A 22,892-nucleotide genomic window follows, 5' to 3' on the forward strand; every position below is an offset into this window, starting at 1 on the left:
GAGTGTGAATCGTCCCTTTGCCCAGTGTCTCCACGCTGTATATGCTGCCTGCCCGTTAGTGACTTAGTAGCTCTCTAGGTGATCAGATCGTCTGTCAGTCCTTGTGTTCAGACACCCCTTATTTTACTTAATAACGGCCCCAAAGTGCCAGAGTAGTGATGCTGGCCATTTGGATATGCCAAAGAGAATCCATCAGCGTTTAAATGAAAAGGTGAAAGTTATTGACTTAATAAGGAAAGAACGAAAATTGTACGCAGAGGTGGCTAAGATCTATGGTAAGAACAAATCCAGCTGTAAAATTGCATAATTTATAAATGTAACTCTACCATAGGTAGGTATGTATAGAAAAACACACAACAACAACAGTGTATTTAGGGTCCGGTACTGTCTGCAGTTCCAGGCATCCACTGGGGCTCTTGGAGTGTCTCCATGTGGATACAGGGGGACGACTGTACAGCCTAAGTATTTGATTTGTCTATACTTGGTGTCTCCAGTTTCTCGCCTCCCAGTCCTTCTCGTACCTACTCCAATCACTTTGCCCCCCCTGCTCGGGACACTAAGATTGCTCGTGATCAACTTACTGCAAAATTCAATTGTTCCTCATCGTACGTGACTCCGCAGTATTTAACGCCGGTGCTCAGGTCCTTATTCAGACGAAGCCCGTTCAGTGAGGCCATCTGTGGCCACTGACATTGTGACCCATCCATACCCCTGAGTCCATACCTTTTTCTTTCCTTCCCTGATTTATTTTCTCTTAAACATTTATCACCATCTAACCGCACCGTGTATTTTACTTCGTTATTTTGTTCGTCTTTCTCCTCTAGCGTCTAAAGGGAGGGATTTCTGTATGTTTTACTGTGACCTTCCCAGTGCCTAGCATGGACTTGTTTAGTTAGTGAATTTGGGTGAATTTGAATGTGAGTTTGGGTGACCAAACTCACAGGAGAATCAGGAAAGAATGGGTGCCTCAGTGGAACCTCAGGAGTCAGTGATTCTGGAGAGACACTGTAACATACTTGTTCTCCTCGGGGGTTTGGTGGAACAACTATTCCCAAAAAAAACCAACATAAAAATTCCGTTTTATAACTAGACAGATTGTAGCTCTACTTGTCTCATTGGAGGATTAAAAGAATGTTTTTAATTCATTTGTTCATCCATTCAACAAATATTGGAGTACCTTCCAAGTGTCCGGCATTGAGCTATTCTAATAGCGGTAACTTCTAATATGTATATGCTTGGGGATTATGTTTTTGACAGAGAAGCATATAGACGTGGACACTTGCTCAAAATGTTAAAACAGCATCTGTGTGGAGGTGACTCGTTCTACAAGAGTATGCTCCCATCACTCGAGCAGAAATCTGTTCTGTAATGTTACCATCGTGATTAAACAGAGAACCCATTTCTCTCTTGCTCTGCTCTTCCAAGCAGGCTGGTTAAGCTAAGAGTGCTTCTCCTGCACCCAGCAGAACCTCGGGGAGGAGAGGCAAATGATATCACCTGGAGCCCGTTTGGCCAGTTCACGAAGCGTGAGCTCTCCCTCACATTCGGGGCAGAGGTTGGGGGGGCCACACCAGTAGCTTCCCAAATTCTCACTCTGGGTGAAACTTCTCAAGGACCTGAAAACCCTTAAAAGCAAATCTGCGCCTGTCAATTCCCTCTTCCCTCTCACCCATTAAGCCACTCCAGACTGCTCTGCTTCGTCCAGCAGAGATATTCTTTCTGAGTTTTTGGATTGTCTTAAGTGCTGTTGTGTGGCCATTTGCAAATAAATGCCTATTTCCTTGACATCGTACTTTCAGATATATGGCCATTGTAACGGATGCCATTGGAAATCACCTGTTTTCTCATACTTCATTGCAGATTCCGTGCTTGTGGTAAAGGCGAGGCAGCCAAAGCCTTTCTTTGCTGCAGGAAATACCTTTGAGATGACTTGCAAAGTGTCTTCCAAGAATATTAAGTCGCCGCGTTACTCTGTTCTCATCACGGCCGAGAAGCCCGTTGGGGATCTCTCCAGTCCCAACGAAACCAAGTACATCATCTCCCTGGACCAGGATTCGGTGGTGAAGCTGGAGAACTGGACAGATGCCTCTCGGGTGGATGGTGTGGTGTTAGAGAAAGTGCAGGAAGATGAATTTCGCTATCGAATGTACCAGACTCAGGTGTCGGATGCAGGGCTGTACCGCTGCATGGTGACAGCCTGGTCTCCTGTCAGGGGCAGCCTGTGGCGAGAAGCAGCTACCAGCCTCTCCAATCCTATTGAGATAGACTTCCAAACCTCAGGTGAGGAGGGAACCCTGTGGGATCGTAGATTGAGCTAGAAGGGACCCTAGGGTTTTTTTTTTTTTTTTTTTTTTTTTTTTTTTTTTTTTTTTTTTTTTAATCCAATGGCTTAATTTTTAAGCAGGTTTGTTGAGATGTGATTCATAGGTCATACATTTTACCCACTGAAAGTATATAACCCAGTAGTAGCTTTCAGTATATTCACAAAGTTGTGCAACCACCACCACAATCAGCTGTAGCACATTGCACCCTAGAGAAACCCCGCACCCCTCCGCGGACAACCTTTCATTCCATCCCCCACCCCTGCAACCTCCTGTCCCCCAGCAACCGCTAATCTGCCTTCTCTCTACGAACTCGCCTGTGCTGGACATTTCACACAAACGGAACATATTATGTGGTCTTCGTGTCTGGCTTCTTTCACTTCAGGGTAATGTTTCTACGGATCATCCATATTGTGGCGAGTGTCCGTGCGTCATTCCTTTTTATGACGGAGTCAAATGCCATTGTGTGGACACACCACGTTTTGTTTAGCCATTCATCAGCTCGTGGCCATTGCGTGATTCCAGTTTTTTGACTATTGTGAATAACGCCGCTGTGAATGTTTCCGTACAGATTTTTGTGGGAACGTACTACCCTCCTTTTGACCCTCATTTTTTTAAATAGGTGAATATCTGTTTCAGCATCTTGAGGGAACGTGACGGAGTATGAATAAAGAGGGGGTAGAATTGAGTCTCCAGAGAGGCGAAATGACTTTCCACAAGTGGAAGTTTCAGAGCTAAGACCCCAGTCATACCCAGCCCTGTACCTGTCTCTCTTCGAGGTCCCTCGGATTGAAGGTCATGGGCAATCTCCTCGGCCCAGTTTATCAGAGCAGTATTTCCCGACAGGGATTGAGTATCCAACCCGTATGCCTGACTTTGCTTTTGGACTGGAAAAAGATTTCCCATCAGTCGAGTGGCCCAGAGATGCAGTGGTATGCGTGAATATATCTGTCAGCCCTGTTGTTAAGACTAGTTCCTTAGGGCTGTTCATCTATGGGAAGGTTAGTTAAAACAGGGGCATTTTTATGTTGATTCTGAATTGGTTTTATCTTTGAAAAGTAAAATGTTCTTGTGCTATAAGATGGAAAGGTCCACTTTTTTTTTTAATGACATAGATACATATTCTCGAATAGAAATACTTCTTATTCATCTGTGTAGTTCATTAAGCTTTTCTGACGTGTGCGTGTACGTGTGTGTGTGTGTGTGTGTGTGTTTCAGCAGGTAGATGATTTAAAAAATCATTGATCCCCAATCCTATTTAGAATATCAAGATAAAGGATCATCATTTGTGAGTTTAATACTCAAGGTTTTCACTAAGTCTGCCCTGATCCCAGTTAGAAATTCCTGAATGTATAAATGCAGCTGTAAAAATTCAGGTATACTTGAATTAGTATAACAAATGCAAGGTGTTTGTTGAATTAAATGATTTCCAGTTATATTAAGGTAAATTAGACCTTAATAAAGTTTGTTTTTTATTTAATATTATTCTGTATAATTATAGTCTTTAATAGTATTTAGTGAAATACTCTTCAGGCATCTTTTAATCTCTTAGCCTTTAGATTAATAAAGAGTAAATACTGACTTAAATCTTTAGATTTGGAAAGAGCAGCAAAAGCAGCACCGTGCTCTTTTATTGTGTATCTGCTTGTTTGTTTTTTAATAACAGCTTTGTTGAGATGTAGTTAACATACTATAAAATTCACCCGCGTGAAGTGTAATAATATGCAGTGGTTGTTAGTAGTATATTTATAGAGTTGGATAACCATCCCCACTCTATAATTCCAGAACTTACTAATCACTCTGAAAATAAACTATGTACCTATGAGTAGTTACTCCCATGTCCTCACCCTCAGCCCCTGGCAACCACTAATCGACTTTCTGTCCATGAATTGGATCATATCGTACGTGGAATGTTGTGACTGGCTTCTCTCACGTATGTCCCGTAGTGTTTTCAAGGTCCATCCATGTTATAGCATGTGTCAGTGCTTCGTTTCTTTTTATGACTGAATAATATTCCATTGTATGGATACACTGCCTTTTATGTATCCATTCATCCCTTGATGGACATTTAGGTTGTTTCTACCTCTTGGCTGTTGTAGAATAATTTTGACAGAAGGTGTGTACAAGTTTTGTGTAGACGTAAGTTTTCATTTCCCACCGAGGATTGCTGCTGGGCCACATGGGAACTTTAATTCTTTGAGGAGCTGCCACACTCTTTTCCAGCTGCACCATTTTACGTTCCCACCGGCAGTGTATGAGAAGTCTAATTTCTCCACTAACCCTGTTATTCTCCGTCTTTTTTATTGCAGCCAACCTAGTGGGTGTGAAGTGGCGTTTCATTGTGTTTTTTTTTTTGCATTTCCCTAATGACTAGTGATGTTGAGCGTCTTTTCATGTAGTTGTTGGTTGTATATACATCTTCTCTGGAGAAATATTTAAGTCATTTGCCCATTTTTAAATTGAGTTATTTTTTTACCGTTGACTAGTAGAGATTTTCATAGAGTCCGGATGCAAAGTTTCTTAACAGATACATAATTTGAAAATATCTTCTCCCACTCGGTGGGAAGTCTTTTCACTTTCTTAATGGTGTCCTTTGAAGCATCCAGGTTTTTAACTTTGATGAAGCTCAATTTATTCTTTCTTTTGGTTGCTTATGTCTTTGGTGTCATATCTAAGAAACCATTGTTTACCCCAGGGTTCTGAAGATACATGCCCATCTTTTCTTCCAAGAGTTTTATAGTTTTAGCTCTTACATTTTGGGCTATGGTCCATTTTGAGTTAATTTTTGAGTGGTATGAGGAAGGGATTCGGTTGTATTCTTTTGCATGTCCTAGCACCATTTGGTAAAAAGTCTGTTCTTTCTCTCATTGACTTGTCTTGGCACACTTGTCAAAAGTTATTTAACCATAAACGTAAGGGTTTGTTTCTGGACTCCCGGTTCTGTCTCAGTGATTTATAGGTCTGTTCCTATACCAGTACCACATTGTTTGACTACTGTAGCTTTGTAGTAATTTTTGAAACGAAGAAGTGTGAGCCTTCCAACTTTGTTCTTTTTCAAGATTGTTTTAGCTATTCTGGGTCCCTTGCATTTCCATATGAATTTTAGGATCAGCCCATCAATTTTGCCAAAAAGACAGCTAGGACTTTGATAGGGGTTGTGTTGAATCTGTAGATCAATTTGAAGAGCGTTACGATTTAGTAGTATTGTCTTCAAATCTATGAACATGGGATGTCTTTTCATTTATTTGGGTCTTTAATTTTTGTCAGTGGTACTTTGTAGTTTTCAGTGTACATTTTTCTAACTTCATTAAATTAATCCTAAATGTTTTATTCTTTTTGATGCTGTTGTAAATGCAGTTGCTTTCTTCATTTCCTTTTCAGTTTGTTCGTTGCAAGTGTGTAGAAACAACTGATTTTTGTATATTGATTTTGTATCATGCAATCTATCTGAATTTATTCGTTCTAGTAATTCTCTGGTTGATTCCTTAGAATTTTTTAAAATATAAGATTACGCCACCTGCAAGCAAAGATAGTTTTATTTCTTCCTTTTCAAACTGAATACCTTCTATTTCTTTTTCTTGTCTAATTGTCCTGGCTAGAACCCCCGGGACAATGTTGAATAGTAGTAGCACAAGTGGACATCATTGTCTTGTTCCTGACCGCAGTGGGGAAGTGTTTGGTCTTTCACCATTAAGTATCATAGTAGCCATAGGTTTTTCATAGAGGCCACTTATTGAGTTGAGGAAGTGTCCTTTCATTCCTAGTTTGTTGAGTGGTTTTATCATGAAGAGGTGTTGGGTGTTTTGAAATGCTTTTTCTGTGTCTGTTAAGATCTGAATAGTTATGTGGTTTTTTTCCCTTTAAATATCTGTTTTACTATCTGGAGTTTATTCCATGTTGTTTTACATTTCCTGTTTGTTGTTTCTTTAAAACTGTTACGAGGAAGAGGGGAGACATAAAATCTTTTGTGTGTCTGGGTGAGGCACGGAGATTGAATTTATTTCTCAATTCTTTAAGTCTCAGCATAACAGAAAAAAAACTACCATAGCTTCCAGGTTGACTGGACGGTCTAAGGCTTTTATGTTATTTAATCCCTGGAGTTGTCACGGCCAGTTCAGTTTCAGAGAAGCTGCCATCAAATCCAGCACCCAGCAAATGCCATGGCCCTGAACAGCTCCCAGCAAATATTGACTTGATATCGGAGAACCATCGCTTCACAGCGCACTGTCAGGCACGTCTAGCAAAGAGGCCCTTCCTGGCGCCCACCTTTCTCTTCCCTGGGTCCAGGACACTTGCTTCTTGGTATGGACCATTTCCCAAGGGGCTCTCTACTGAGTCATGACTTTCACCATCAAGGGGAAGAAATAGAGTCTACATGTGATGATGTTAAAGGTTTTGGTCTTTTAAAAGAAGAATAAGAAAGGTTTTCTCTTTCTCTTTACTAGAGAAATTTTTAAAAAATACAGTAAGGTAGAAAGAAGGACAAGAGAATCACCTCTAATCTGTTCACTTGTGGCGTTTGTCTTCCTAGGATTTTTCTCTTGTATGTTGTCTTCGAGATTTTGAGGTCGGGCTGTACATGCAGTTTTATGACCTGCTCCCCCCACTTTCCCTTTTAACATTATAAGATAAGCCTTTTCCAGGTTTTAGCATATTCTGGGTAAATACCAACTTTAATGACTATACCTACTAGAATTTGGTTAACCGTCACCCTATTGATGGACATGCAGGTGGTCTGTAATTTTCCCTTTCACAAAAATACTGCTATTAACAGCCTTTGTTTAGGGGCTGGAGTTGGAACCTGGCTTGTGTCGGTGTATGTAGATCAAAGCTAAGTGGTCATGTACTCTCTGCAGACTAGGAATCGGGGGACATCTAGTGACTCTGGTTGTTCATTTACATTCTCTGTGCCGCAGTCTGTCACCTCTGCAGTTAACCAGACAGATCCCCTCACAAAAACAGCATTACCACAAAAATGGACCGTAATAAAAATATTTCTAAGCGCGGGATAAGGACCCACGTTAACAGTGAGTGAGTTGTTGATTTCATGAGAAGGAAATCCACGCTGTGAAGAGTTCATAATAGAGGCCTTTCCCCTGGTCCACGTCCGCATGGTGAGCCGTAGCACAAATGCTCTGTTGTTCCCGCAGCCACGGCCACTAGGGAAATGAGAACTGTACCTTGTGACCTAGAAGGCATCTGGGGTTTTCTTTGAAAATATAAAGGAAAGGAGGTAAAATTTGTCCAAATTACGTTAAGTCTCTATTTGCTGGTTCAAATTAAGTAAATCAAAACCTAAATCCATTATGAGGATCTCTTTATGTTTTACCATTTTATATTCTCTCAGAAGGGGCCCGGACATATTTTTTTTGCCCCCCCTTCTTCCGCCCTGTCCCCCACCCCACTCCGGTTCAAGCCATTGTTTCTCAGTCTAGTTTGTAGGACGCAGTTCCCTGGCCCATGCTGGTGTTATGAGCCTTGTGCTCTCCCCGGCTGAGGCAGTCGGTGGAGGGTCAGCTCACGGCAGCTCTCTGGCCACTTACACTGGCCACCAGCTGCTCACGGCAGCAGTCGGCAGCCCACGGCAACTCGTGATGACCTCCGGCTGCTCCTGGCAGCCCAGCTCCAGGGAAAGCCATTGTTCACAAACTTAACTGTAGAGGGCACAGGTCACTGGCCCCACATATAGGAATCGAACAGGCAACCTCCGCGTTAGGAGCACGGCGGTCCAACCACCTGAGCCACCGGGCCGGCCCCCGGACACTTTTAGAAAACCCCTTAATGTAGCTCTATTTTATAGCCATGAAATTTCTAGTCAGAGAAAACAATGTGTGGTCCCATTGCTCCCCATGGGTGCTACCAACCTGTACCCACAGATGGGCATATATGGCATGAAGCCGTCCCCCCAGTCATTGCCACCAAGCCAGCTCAGAGCACCTGGATCAGTCCTTTGCCACCTCCCTGCTATAAGCAGAGCAAATCCAGGGTGGTAAGAAACTGCGGGAACCATGGCGGAGAGCCGAGTGAATTGGAGGGCATGACGTCCAGCAGTAGGTAATGTTGCCTTGTCCTGTTTGCTTTCATCTCTTTCCCCATTTCTGGCTGCCATTCTGTTACGTTCTCGATTCCCTAGAATTAAGTCCCCGCCTGCTACTCTCTGGCTAATCTGAACTCTCTGCAGAACCCGCCCAGGGCGGCCTAACCTCCCTAGGTTCCATATGCTCCAACTACCCTTCACCTTCCAGCAGAACACAGGTTACTCACGTACTTGGTATTAGGAAAGCGATCTGATGAATTCATCTTACTACTGATGCTGAAGTGGAAAAGCAGCCTTTTTGATGCTCTGTCTCATTGGGTTCCACGATCTTTTACGCTCTTTCTCATGGTCATTTCTTTTGGATGCTTTTTATTTTTAAAAAAGTACTTTTTCTTTCTTTCTGGTAATCTGATTAAAAAGAAGTGATAACACTTGTATTCTTAGCTTCTAATGAGTTTCAGAATCAATGTTCAGGGCGATCTATCTTTGCTTCCCAGGAAACCCAAGGAAAATCCCCTAGCGTTCGTATCCTGGAAACTTCTTTAGGTTTGCCTGTTCCTAGATAGTAGGAATGGAGATAAGGTACATGTTGGGCTCTTTTGGATCCGATTGGCTTAAAGGTATGTTGTGCTGTCACCTAAAAATGAGCTCTGAAGGGGTTAGAAAACAAATGCACTATCCGGCCCTTCTCTCTGCCCAAGAAGATGGAAGGCGCCCCAGGTAATTCGCTTTGTGTGTTCAATCTTTGCACTTCATATTTTATTGCTCATATGTAGGCTCTTTACCTTACAACTCAGAAACTTAGAGGGGGCACTTCTGCCTGGCAGTGAGAGATGGTCCTGTGAGGGAGTTAGCATGTTTTGGGGAGAAACATCTCTGGCCTTTGGAAGAAGGAAAGATGTGCCGGACAAATCCTGTCTGGGTAGTTTTTTTAAAGGAGTATCCATGCCACCTCAATGTCCCCGGCAGATCAAAGCCGTGCCTGCAGTGGTCCCATGACAGTTGATGGAAATGTTGTCACTGTTGGCATGTCTGTTTCCTTCCTGGGTGCCTGCCTCTTAACAGCAGGTGCTTTCCCCAGCACCCAGCACAATGCGGCTGCTACTCCACCAAGACCCGGAGCGTCCCTGATTCAGCCCTGATCCCTCTGATCCCCAAGCCACCTGGCCTGGAAATAAACCACGTAGAACCAGAAACAATCCAGGCTGTACCTGGGTGGGAGGTCGGGGTGGCCTGCAAATGAGACTGTGGTTGTCATCAGAGAAAAGGTAAAAAGAAAAGCCATAAGCAAAATAATTCTTTGGCAGAGTTCTGTTTTGGTTATAATCTTCAGATGAAGCTTATTTGGATGTGCCTAGGCTCGCGTTTCTCTCTCAATAGAAGAAAAGCAACTTACATTGGCACACCTATTTTGTGAGTTTCTAGCCCAGTTCCAAGGAAAGGGGAGCCCCATTTAGATGGCCCTTCGAGCACCAAGAATGGAATTTAAACAAAAGTGGGAAAGAGACCAATAAGGCGGCATCACTTTCTTGCAGGTCCTATATTTAATGCCTCCGTGTATTCGGATACGCCATCAGTCATCCGGGGAGATCTGATCAAATTGTTTTGTATCGTCACTGTCGAAGGAGCTGCACTGGACCCAGGTATCTCTCTCTACCCTTTCTCCTTCCCTATATGGCTTTTTGCAAATGTCTCTTACATCGTCCCGTCTATTACACCGAAGTGGAGGTCAGGGATTGGATTGTCTGTTTATCCCCAAACTGTTCAGCCCAGGACTTTGTTCTCAGTAGGTGTTTAATAAATACTGTTGAATGGATGCATCTGTCAGATGATTTGGAAACGCATCCAGACCTTTAATCTGTGTTGTCAAGACGATCAGTGGGCTCCTTCCAGGGCTGACTGAAGCTGGTTTGAAACCCGCAGGCAGAGGGCATTTACACAAACCTCGATGGTACAGCCTACTACTGGGATTGTCTGTGCTGCACTTTTACACGCTTGGCAGCACAGTTGGCTCGTTTACACCAGCATCACCACACACACGTGAGGAATGAAGTGCGCTACGCCGTCCGTCACTAGGTGGTAGGAGTTTTCAGTTCCATTATAATCTTATCGTGAATGTGGTCTGTCGTTGACCAAAACGTCGCTGTGTGGCCCGTCACTGCTACGCCTGAGGTGCAGGGGACTGAGAACACAGAGTAGGATTCGGAAGTGAAAATGAAGGTAAAAGTAGGAGACTGCCAGAGAAAGGGGAGGGAAATCTTTGTACAAGTTGGAATAACGTAATACCGTTTTTACCCTTCAAGCTCATTGGTGATCGATACACAAAATAAATCATTAAAATGCTCTTTCTCAATAAATCGTGGGTCACCAATGGTACCCTTAATGTAAAAACCTTTTCCTCCAGAGTAATTGCCAAAGCTATCGGTGGCTGTTAATCTTACAGATCACAGTTGTCCAGAACTTTGCACTCTTGCGCTGTGTGGGTGGACAATTCCGAATAATTAAACACAAGTCGTAGTTTAGTTTTTCCTCACGCATCCTATGGGCTGTGCGGGAATTCTCTTCTGGAAGGGACATGTTGTGTAAGTGGGCCAAAGGCCTAGGTGGGCGGAGGGGTGGGGGCAGATGGTGGCTATTTCCAGGCGCCGTCTTAGGTCAGGTTCTCCAGAAGCAAAGCCTGAGACAGGCATGTGAGTGATTAATTGAAGATATGCTCCCAGGGGAAAACAGTGAGGGCACAGGGGAATCGAGATAGAGCAGGGAAAGAAGCCAGGCAAAGATGTGAATTCAGAACAAGTTTAACTCCCCACGGGGAGCTCTGGAGCGTGGGTCGTACCACGGAATGTGGCTTCCTTGAGGTAAGGGACTGGGCTTTTGTGTCCCCCCAGTCATTGTCCACAGGCTAAATGACTGGGGAGCAAGGGTGTTTCTTCACTGCCAGGAGGTGGCTTCTGTCAGCAAAGGCCAGTCCCCTGGAGGACACCCAGGTGTGAGAACGGTTGGGGACTCAGTGCACCAGCGGGTCATGACAAGGCACCGAGAGCCCCTGCCACCGGCGGTAATGCCCCTCCTTTTAGCAGCACCTATTAGTAGGAAGTTGTATGTTGAGCTGTGGAGAGGAGGACGTTGTCCATGGCAACCAGCTTTTATTGAGCACTTACTACGTTTCAGGTGCTGTTCTAAGCATTCGAGAAAGATAGCTAACTTACCGTTGGTGGTGTCGTTATTTTCATCTTACAGATGAGGAAACTAAGTCACAGTGAATTTAAGTGACTCACCCAGGTCACATGGCTAGCAAGTGCTGGTGTTGGAAGTCTAGCCCGGGTAGCCTGGCCCTACAGCCTAGCCACCACACTGAAAGGACTGGGGTTAGAGCCTGGGTACAAGTTACAAGGACACGGTGTGACTTTTTGCCTTCAGTAACCACCCCCAGCACCTGCTGTGACCTCAGTGACAGCAGCACCGAGCTAGAGTTTTTGTACATGACAGTGATATTTGGGTGCCTGTTCTACTTGGGCACTATGAGGGTGTGGCGACGTTGACAGCACTCCCTCTGCCCCCTGGGAATTGGCCTTCCTGGAAAGACATGACCTATACACTGGGAACAATCCAATTTTATACTCAGGTACCAGAGTGGGTCGATGCGACAAAAAGGAAGGTATTTTGAGCATCAGAGAGCTGTCACCCTGTAGGTAGAGCTGAGGTTTGCCGTAGCCCTTGATATTTTTAGAGCGAGGGGAAAAGGAATCGTCATTTGGATAATTCTGTAGAAATTCTTGCAAGCAGCTGACTATGATTTATTTGCCTTATGATGTGCTTTGTGAGGTTATTAGCAGTGTAGTTTTACTAAATGAGTAAGCATTATTTGGTTTAACAAAAATTGTGTCATTTAACATTTATGTCCAAAGCCTTGTCGAGCGAATGGAAGATAAAACTGTTCGTGGCCGTGCATCCTGTCTGGCCTGCTGGGTGACTCAGACCTGGCACAGCTAATATCAGTTGGTCACTCTTCAAAGAAGTGATCAGGGGCTCGTGATGTACACTCTGTTTTCACATTCTATGAGAATTACCACTTGGGCCAGTCTTCTCTCTCTTATGCCCAGATTAATTTATTTGAGGCCGTTAGAACCTTAATTTTGCAGAGCACTTTACGCTTCAGCAGCATTACTCACTAGGACTGTTAAACTGTGTTCCGTTTTCTCAGCTTGACATTTTTTTTCCTGTTCTTCTGAACTTAAGCGCTTCTGTGGGGTGGGAAGGGAACCTCAGCAAACCATAAAATCTAAACTGTTTACAACTCTACATTTTGTACGAGTCACTTGATGTACCTTTTGTACCATCAACGACTTTCATGTCATGTCCACGGACCCTGCTTTCTTTGGGAGGCAGCGCGTGTGACTGTGGCAAAGCCACAGTCCAGCTTTGCCTCTTGTGTCCTCCCTAGGAGATAGTTCAGGGTCCGACACTTCTTCCGGTGCTCGTTAGGCTGAGTGGGGGCAGTGGCGTGGTTAAGAGGGTGGACTCTGGAGCTGGACTCCGTGGGTTAAGCCTCCCGCTCTGCTATCTCCTAGTGTTTGGTCCCGCCCGGGTAGGTGGCGTGGTGCTGGCCCATAGTGGGTGACATGCATGTGAGCCGTCCGTGGTATTTCTGCCCATGGCACTGACCCCAGCGTTTTTTGGCTTGGTGATCCATAGATGACATGGCTTTTGATGTGTCCTGGTTTGCCGTGCACTCCTTTGGCCTGGACAAGGCGCCCGTCCTCCTGTCTTCCCTGGATCGGAAGGGGATCGTGACCACGGCCCAGAGGGATTGGAAGAGCGACCTCAGCCTGGAGCGTGTGAGCGTGCTGGAATTCTTGCTGCAAGTGCACGGCTCTGAGGACCAGGACTTTGGCAACTACTACTGTTCCGTAACTCCCTGGGTGAAGTCACCAACAGGTTCCTGGCAGAAGGAGGCAGAGATCTACTCCAAGCCCATCTTTATAACTGTGAAGATGGATGGTAAGAATGACACACAAATAAATCTGTCGGGGTGTGGGCAATGTCTTCTCTCTCTGCTGTGCTGCGGCTGACAGGGTCCAGGTTTCCCCCGTTTGAGGAACGTGCCACACAACCTGCACAGCCTGCTTTCTCTCTCGACCTGGCTGGAGCCTGTATCGGATATCTGAGCAGAAGCAGCCCGTGCTGTTTTCCCAGCTGCGGTGGCATGGACTGGAGGCACCACTGAGAACGGATTTCTAAGACATGCTGGAAAGATTTTTGATGCTTTCTATACATTCTATACAAACCCGCTGCAATGTGTCCTGGGGTTGGCACGGATTCTGCCAGGCAGAGGCAGAGAACACTTGAGAAAGCAGGTTCAGGTCTCCAGGCAAGGCCGTGCATGGCTTCCTGCCACTCTGGCCTAAATGTTGGTTTGGCTTCTTGGAATGGGAGTCCCTCCGCTGTCACTAGTGTGGAGGGGGTTCTTCACGGAACCCCTAGATGGGAAGGGGAGCTGCCGGCCTTGGTGTCAGAGGGCCCTCTTCCCACCCCCTGTTACCTGAGCGTCCCAAGTGCGGGTATTTGTGCCTTGGGTAACGAGAAACATCTTCTCTGCACAAAGCTTCAGAGTAAACATTACGTGAAAACACTCCATGGAGAGAGGTCTGGGTGCCTCCAGGGGTTAGTAGGAGCCTTTGAGTGTTTGTTTCCCCGATGATATGTCAGTTTGGGGGTGAGCCTGGAACTGAAACCCCAGCTCTTCCACCGATGACTTCGCCTTTCTGATCCTTTCTTTCTTCTCTTGTAAAATGGGATGGTAGCCTTTCATAGGGCGGGTGTGAAAATTCAGCCATATTAAATGTCAGGCACCTCCCAAGGAGTGATGGTCCTTCTGGGGGGGGGTGACATGGGATTTGGGGTGTGGGATCGAAACAGTGCATCCCTCACACTCAGTCACTTGCACCGTATTTGCATCTTCGAAGTCCCTTGTTTGAAGTGACTCCATTTGAAGACCCAGATTTACCAAACAAGTGAGGGAGTGATTATTCCCTTTGCTAGATAATTTACTATAGTGTTACTTAAAATAGCTCCCCGAGTACACTTCAGTTACTTGATGCATAGAATTGATTTGCGTACAGTTTTTTTTTTAAGGAGGCATCTGCTGCAGAGTGTGCGGTGCCCTTATACTGACTTTTAAAAGCCAGTCTCCTGCCAAAACCCTAAAAAGCAAATTGACATTCAAAGACGGCGGATAAAATCTTTTTTCTGCATCCTCCCTCTTCCCCCAAGAACTGGGTGAGGAGACGTTTGCTCATTTTTTTTGAACAGAGAAGGCTGAGCTGCTCCTGTCTCAAGCGCGTTGCGGGGTGCAGGATGAATGAGATCTGAGTTTTGGGGAGGGGGCTCACCCCGGGGGGGAGCGGGGGCGGTGGGCTTCCCTGGGGCCGCCTCCCTGGCATCACTCACCGGCTTTCTCTTCGCTCTGCCCTCTCCCCCTACCAGTGCTCAACGCCTTCAAGTACCCGCTGCTGATTGGCGTCGGCCTGTCCACCGTCATCGGGCTGCTCTCCTGCCTCATCGGCTACTGCAGCTCCCACTGGTGTTGTAAGAAGGAGGTCCAGGAGACGAGGCGTGAGCGCCGCCGGCTCATGTCCATGGAGATGGACTAGGCCGGGGCCCGGGACGGGCAGTGACGGGGGGGACGATCCAGGAGCGTTTTGGGCGAGAAGAGGACAGTGATATATTAACGTGAAGTGTGTTCCACTAAAACCCCAGTCCTCTCTAATCTCAGGTGGGACTTGGCGCTCTCTTCTGCATGTCAAGTTCTGAGCGCAGACATGTTTACCAGCACACGGCTTTTCTTCCCACGGCACTTTTCTGAGAACCATCGAGTGTGTGTGTTTTCCCACGGCGGCTTTTTTAATGGTTAACCTCTGCCTAATTTTTTTCTCCTACTGGTTTATAGATGTCTGACTCGTGTGTGTTTATAGCTTTTGTTTCGAGGGGTTGCGGTGAGGAACGGGGGGTGATGGCATTCGGAGTTCTTTGTCTTGGGCGAGACGGTAACTGCCTGCTCGAGGGCCGGCGTCTGGGTTGGTCGGTGCCACCGTGTCCTCCGGCCCAGCGACGACCACACAGCCCTGTGGCGAAGGCTAACTTGTGGCTCTTACTACCCTGCCCCACCCCCTATTTTCAGGGGTTTAGACTACAGTTGAAATCTAAACTTGCGGTATGTAACTTCGTATTGAGCCCAAATGCGTATTTTCAGTTTTTGCTTCTCTGCCCCCTTTCCATTTCGTTGCTTTATGTGAGAGTGCTGAAATGGCGGCCCCTGGAATTTAGAATTTGGCTCTCCACCGAGCACCTTATCTTGCCACCTTAGCCTTAAGAATGAATTATGAAGAAAAAGACACAGCCACCTCTGTCCAGGGCAGTCCAGAGACGGTCTGCATGGAAGAGGAGGCTGGGGACAAGGGAAGGAGCAGACACTCCACCAGTGCGGAGGCAATTGTGCCTCGAGGGGCCCCGTGGAAAGCAGAAGACGGATTGTGGGAGTAGGTCTCTGCAGCTCGTGCCGGGATGCTCAGTGGTGCCGGGGGCGTGTCAGGTGGAAGAAGCCACCTCCGTTGCCCCCTACCGCCCTTCGCAGGTGGCAAAGTTCTTGGCCACCAAGGGACTGCCAGGGGAACCCACAGATACCCCACGTCCTTCACAGGCTGCTTGATCTCCTTAACGTGAAGGGGAATTGCTGCTTGCAAGACTGTCTGACTTCATGGAATCAGAAATTGCCTAGAAGAGCCATGCATTTTCTCTGACCTTTTCAGTCCCTCCGGTCTTTGTAAGCTCCCCTGCAGGGGGTTGGTGAGAAAGGGTATACCTTGTGGTACGTTTGCTTTCCTATTAGGAGCAGAAGGAAACCCAACCATTTATTACCATGTGAACAGCCTGCAGAGTAGATCTGAGAGCAGTCCGTTTTGCCCGAGTGCTTGTACCAGGAGTGGGACAAGGGACCCACAGAGATCCTGAAATGTCTCGCCCCTGGCACAGCGCTGGCCTTCTGGAAGCACCCCGGTGGGGTGTTCTGAGGCTTGCTGGTGACTCATACCCCACGTGGCATCCCTCTCTGTTGCTGTCCTGACGGATCTGACACTGCTCTGTCTTCCGAAGGGGGAAAAAAAAAGATGCGTTTGTTTTGAGCAATAAAGTAATAAATACAAAATGATGGCCATTCATGTGCGGCTGTTTATAACTATGGGCCGGATGAGCCGTGCCCCTCCCGGCTCACCATCTTCCTGTCCACTTCTGCTGCCCACGATTCGTTCTGCACTTGTCACCGAGTCACCCCCAGGAGGCAGATTTCCATTCAGTGTTTTCTTTTTTTGTCTTGCCCACTGAGGGGACCTGTCATGTGACAGACGCTAGCATCTGCACTCATGATAGCAGCACAGACGCATCCCAGGGCTGGCGTCTGTGGTGGGAAGACGGGCGGCAGGTGTGCCCCAGCAGAGCGCAAGTGACTAGAGGAGGAGGAGGCCTCGAGAGCGCTGCAGTTGGGTATTTTCTACGTCTCGTTTCCTAACGGTGCTGTTTCAGAGGCGGTGGTCACAGGTGATTGATTGTACAAACCAGAGTTGGAGAGAACGCATGTCCACAGGTGCTGTGTTAGTAGTAGCCGGTGCCCTCGAGCCCTGGCAGTTATCACACTTATGAAAAGAAGATTCAGGATTGTTGTAAAGCGGGCCCTTCTTGGTAGGAGGAAAAGGTCCTTAGTTTGGGGCGTGACCAGGTGGTCCCAGGTGTCTGTGAAACCATGAATGGGTCACACCAGACACTCTGTAGTAGTAAAAGGTGACGTGTGCGCACCTTTTCCTTTCAAATTGCTGTTGCAGTTCAAGGCTGGGGTTGCTGAGGCATTGACCCCAACCCCACGCCCTGGCCACTGGGCGGGCCAAACCGCAAGTCGCCTGGGGGCTGGTCCAAAGGGGGAGAATTTCCAGGGTGTTGTGCCAAGGACCCCGTTCCTTCCAGGGACGTTAGCTCGCCTGGAATGTGTGTCCTTTTAGAAGTGTGAGATGCACTCCCTTGTACCTAATGGGGCCCTCACAAAGTGCTCTTCTGGAAGAGCTTCCTGCCAGAAGTACCAGGGTGGACGGAAGCAGGACGGAGCCACGCTTCACTGATGCAATTGCACTTCTTAACAAAAAGAAACTTTATAAAATGTTTGGGTTTTTCCCTAATCCTAAAAGTCTCCCCAAAAAGAGCCTACGCTGTGTTCAGATAGGAGCCTCAAAATCACTTTTAAATTGTTTACTTTATAATGTTTACATACACTTTACACTTAAAAAAAAAAAAGAAAGGAAAAATGCAAACTCTGACTTTTTAACAGCTCTTCAGATTTTTCATGGGACAGTGGAACTCTGACTCACCAACTGGATTTCAATCTTAATTTAGAAATTTATTTATTTGTGTCTTTTTCTCCCCTCTTGTCCACATGGCTTCCCCTAAGGTCCTGGTGAAGGAAGCCCCTTCTACCCAGACCCTTATCTGTTTTCCCTGGTGGCTCTTGCTTCTTGCTTTGCAGGCTGCCTGCAGCCATGATTTTGTCACTGACATCTGTGAGCCAAAGACTGAGCCTTTTTGGCAGGAATAATAATAAGCAATACTACACAACTTGCTACTTTCAGAAAACTTTTTTTTAGCTTCACCGATGACAACAGAGGAAGAAGGGAACTGGGGTTTGGGTACGTTCTCCTCCACTGTTTGACCAAATTCTCAGTGATAACTTTTGTGTGCAGATCACTAGGAGAAAAAAAGTTGATTTTCTTTCTTTTTTTAGCGTGGCACATAAGGATCTGCCGAATTTTATGTAGACAAAGAAAGGGTCTCGTGTATTTTTGTCCATATCCAATGTTATATGAACTAATTGTATTGTTTTATACTGTGACCACAAATATTATGCAATGCACCATTTGTTTTTTATTTCATTAAAGGAAGTTTAATTTAAATTGAAGTTGTGTGAGGAACTTGGTATGGGCCCCTGTTATCCTTTTATCTCCGCTGCATGAGGGATTGTGGCTGAATTCTCGTTGTGGCTTTAGCACCTTCTGATCTCATTGAATCCTATGAAAGCATCGTAGGTGTTCTCTAAAGATAAAAGGAGAAATGGATTTAACGGGATCAATATTGAGATTCCCACCAAGGGCAAAGGTGAGGGTCAGACCGCATGGAAGTTCTCTTGGTGTTACATGAATTCTCATGACCTTGAGGTCTCCTGTCAGGAAAGAGAAGTTAGATGTTGTTCCTCTCTGCGGATGAGGAAACAAACACCAAAGTTGTGTGACCATATTGTGACTGGAACAGAGTGGTTTTTCTGACTCATAACCCAGTCTGGAGCCAAACCGGTTCAGAAGGTGCTGGGTCAGGCCCCTGGGCTCAGGGACCTGGACAGAAGGGAGTGCGGGGAGCCCCGACTCCCCGCTGGCCCCTGGAGCAGCCACTCGGCCTTGGCTGGCCTCCCACCATGTTCTGTCTTGTAGGCCCGTTTGTGTCCGAGGCGGGGACCCCCTCACATTGTGCGGTAGGTCTTCAGGGGCTGGGCCTGTGTCCCGATGACTAACCTGCCCAGGGATTGGCACCATCCCAGCCAGGGTGAAGGTACTGGCAGTTGATAAGCCAGTTAGCGTTCTACTATGGAAAAGGACCCTTCCCAGCACGTTGTCAGTGAAGCGGGAGGATTCTGCTCATGCCAGCATGCTGGCACAGTCAGAGCCGGTCGTTAGCAGTCCCCTACCTACTACTGACCCTGTTCCTGCCTCAGTTTAAATTAAAACACAACAAAAACCTGCTTGCACACCCACTGTGTGTGCCTAGGCCTTGTGCTAAGCTCAGGGAACCTGCCACTTGCCCTTAAGCTTGGCACATGCTGTTTGTGTCCTCTTCCACCTGTCTAACTCATACTTTCGCTCCAGGTCCCGGGAGCCTTTTCTGTCCCTCTCTGCTAGGTGAGGCTTGCCTGACAGGTGCTCTGGTCTGAATGTGACCTGAGGACGGGCCATTCACCACTGTGGCCCCGTTGCTTAACTGTGACAGAAGCTACCATGGATTCTTAACGACGTGTCATGCACTGGGGTAAGTGCCTCAAGTCACCTCACGGCGCCTGTAGCAGAAGCTCTGTTACCTGCTCTCCACGGAACCGGATGTTCCAAATAACAGCCACTCCATTTCCTCTCCTGTCATCCACGGACCAATGTGTGTGCCACACTGTTGGAAAGCACAGGTTTTATTATTATTTAGGTGTGGCAGGGCCAACAGGTCAGGAGATGAGTGGCACTGAAAAGATTGTCGTACTCCCAGGTCCCAAGACAAGGGGGCACGCCACGGCACTGCCACACGGGGAAGCACCAGGGGCCGTCAGGCCAAGGGAGCAAGGGAGAAGCTCGGGCAGTGACAGCGCTTATTGTGGTCTTCACAGGAAGGAACTGGGTAAGCAGACTCAGGATTGGCTAGTTTGCATCATTTCAGCTGGCTCTGAGGCGTAGGGGTTGTCTGGTACCAGCCCCTGGGGTGATTACAGGTAGGGGACAGGGGTCCCGAGCATGCACACCCAGTGAAGGAGGGGGAGGGAGTCAGGGCTCTGGATTGGTTGGTTTGCACATGAAAGGCGTGCTCACAGGTGAATCATTTCCTTTCTCTAGGAACTGGCTAGCCCTGGGCAGTCTCTAGGATGAGCAAGGCCCTAGATGTCCAAGTATCAGAAAACAATAAAGTGACTTGATGAATACACTTTCTGCTGGGGGCTTGTGTACTGCTCAGGTAGGCCGGGGTGGCTCAGCTCCATCCAGAGAGGTGACACTCCCCTGAGTCCTCTCTTCTGTTTATTTTCCAGCCGATTGGTGCTAAGAGTACTGGTCACTATGATTATATAAATTCATTGAATAGTGTGCAGACCAATGAAATGTGAGTGCCAAAGAAGGAAGTGTTGATCAAAAAGAGTAACATGAATTCTCTAGAAAGACTCAATAGAAGCAAATTGCTTTCTTAAAAATGCTGTGAATTTAGGTCCAGGCAAAGCAACTATAAAAGACTAAAGGAGAACAAATCACAGAAATGTGGAAGGATGCCGTACTCCATTGGCGTCACAAATGGTTTTTAAATTCGTACTCCATTTTAAAGGCATCAAACCTGAAATTTGTAGACAAGAAATTATAGGTTTGGTTTATGCAGAAAAGAGAGAGAAGACGCCAGACGAGAGACCCGTACTCAAAGGAAAAACCTGGGCCTCTGCCAAGAGATTGGTGAATGAATGAATATATGTATGTGGTTGAGGTGAAAATAAAAATTTTAAGACATACTTTTTATGATTCCCAACCTTAGCTAACATTTTCTGTTACTTGATCAGTTAATAATTCTTAATTGTGTCGGACAGTGGAGTTTCTGCTGTTATTGTCCCCATTCTTATAGATGAGAAAATTGAGACTTAAATTAAGTACTTTGCTCAAGATTTGAACCCAAATCTGATTCCCAAGTCTGTAAATGTTCTAAACCACTATCCCAGCCTCAGGGCCTGAGTATTTTAGGCATTCAGTAAGTATTTCTTGAATAAGAGATGAGTAAGAACTGGGCCCTGCCCTTACGAAATTCGTGGTCTTTAGGAGAGGGAGGCATGTGTAAAGGACTCATTTTATTACATGTCATAAGTAAAAGTATATAGAAGTTCACTGCCATAGCACAGGAGGGAGTGGTGAACTCAAAGATGTCAAGAAAGCTTTCACCTACCAGATACATTCAAAATGTTTTAAGTGAATGGTCATTTACTGGTCGGGAAAGGTTCTAAACAAAGGGGAGATAGCATTTGCAAAAGTGAAAGAGGGAAACGAGGTTAAAAGACACATTCAGAGAAATACAGTGGTTCTGTGTCTGAAGGGTGAGAGTTGAAGGGTGAAGTCCTGGCAGAATTGCCAAGGGCCAGCTCGTAAAAGGCAAGTCAAGGAGTTTGGACTTGATTCTCTAGACATATTTGGGGAGCCACTGCAAAACTAATCAGGAAAGTACGGGGCAGCGTTTGCATTTTAGATTACTCTGGCAGCAGGGGAGATGGGGGCATAGGCAAGGCTGGAAGACGGATCAGATTGTTCAGTCCAAGTGAAAAATCGAAGCCCTCAAAATGTGACAGCAACAGGGTAGAATGAATTCATTACAGGCCTACCTCAGAGATATTGCAGGTTTGACTGCCGATCACCTAATAAAGCAATACGGTGTGTTGTAATCTTTTTACTGGTCGAGGGTCTTGCCTTCCATTTGTAAAAAATGCAGGGAGTTGACAGATCATTTGACGCCTTCCTGTGGTGTCACTGCTTGGTGTCCCATACATGTAGACATGAGGCTCCGCCCATACACGTGGTAAATCCCATACCTGTGGGGTAACCATCAATCAGACCTGAATTTTATAAGAGCTCAAGTAGGGAAAGGAGGGCAATCATGATCAGCTTCCTGCTGATCCCTTGGGGATTTCCTTTTCTGTCCTCCAGTCACTCACTCTCCCCCACACATTCTACCTTCTGAAAATTGCGAACGGCAAGCTAGAGGTACAATGGAAAGAGCACTGAACCAAAAGTGAGAAGGCAGCCTTATAATGCAGCCTTTTCCTAGCCATACAATCTTGTTAGTTGATTCCTCTGTGCCTCAGTTTTCTCTTCTGTAAAATGGAAATAGTACTATCACGTGGTGATATGATTTATTCTATAAAACTGCGTTTGTGAAAATGCCTCACACAGAGCCTGACGTGTAAAAGGTCCCTGTTTAACTATTTCTTGGGTCTGCTTAGAATAGGAGGCCACAATAGCTACAATTTCCGTGATTCTGAGGAATTAATATTTGGGCATGTCAAGCCTGAAAAAAAAAAGCATACCAAAGAAACCCTCTTTTCATGAATCTTCCAGGACCTGGGACAGGATTTTTTTCTTTAGTACATTCCTGTCTTGCTTTGTCCAGAAGTGGTCCTCTCCCTCCATCTGAATCAAGAACTACATTTTTACATTCCTTTCAAATGATACAATTGCAGTGCAGTGTTTCTCAAGGTAATAGAATAACTGTCTCTTGCAGGCTCTATTTTTCCTTTCTTCTTCTTTTTTTTCCCTTGACAACAGAAAGCTTCTTTCTCCCCCTGGAAAAGAAGTGACATCACCCTGTGAATGTTAAATTCTGGCAGAAATGGAGCCACTAAAATGGAAAGAGAAAAAAAAAATTTTTTGGCAACAGCCAGGCATGAGAAATTGCATAGCACTTATTTGCTTGTGTGTATTTCAGGAATACAGGGTACTCTGTGTTATTGGCAATGATTGTCTCTGTGGTCGATGCTGATTTCTCAAATAATTCTCTTTTCAATGCACTTAGCAGATTGACTGTATCAACGGCCCCAGTTCTTTACCTCTCCCTTTGCCCTGTCACTTTGCAGTTCTCTGCACTAAAGAGATGGAGCCTGTTAACCCGTCTCTTGCATTTGGACTTGGCCATGTGACTTGCTTTGATCTGTGAGATGTTAGCAGTCACGA

General features: G+C 46.1%; 1 protein-coding gene across 1 annotated transcript in view; it reads left to right on the forward strand.

Moving 5' to 3' along the window:
* The window catches only part of PTGFRN (prostaglandin F2 receptor inhibitor), a 70,533-nt gene extending 52,177 nt beyond the window's left edge, over positions 1-18,356 (forward strand). The window contains exons 6-9 of the mRNA XM_033093026.1: positions 1,861-2,280; positions 9,894-10,001; positions 13,054-13,359; positions 14,845-18,356. Coding sequence (XP_032948917.1) covers positions 1,861-2,280; positions 9,894-10,001; positions 13,054-13,359; positions 14,845-15,011 — 1,001 coding nt within the window. The 3' untranslated portion in view covers positions 15,012-18,356. The remainder of the gene's footprint in view (positions 1-1,860; positions 2,281-9,893; positions 10,002-13,053; positions 13,360-14,844) is intronic.
* The last annotated feature ends 4,536 nt before the right edge of the window (positions 18,357-22,892 follow it).

The sequence above is a fragment of the Rhinolophus ferrumequinum genome, chromosome 22, assembly GCF_004115265.2.
Source record: "Rhinolophus ferrumequinum isolate MPI-CBG mRhiFer1 chromosome 22, mRhiFer1_v1.p, whole genome shotgun sequence".
NCBI lineage: Eukaryota > Metazoa > Chordata > Mammalia > Chiroptera > Rhinolophidae > Rhinolophus > Rhinolophus ferrumequinum.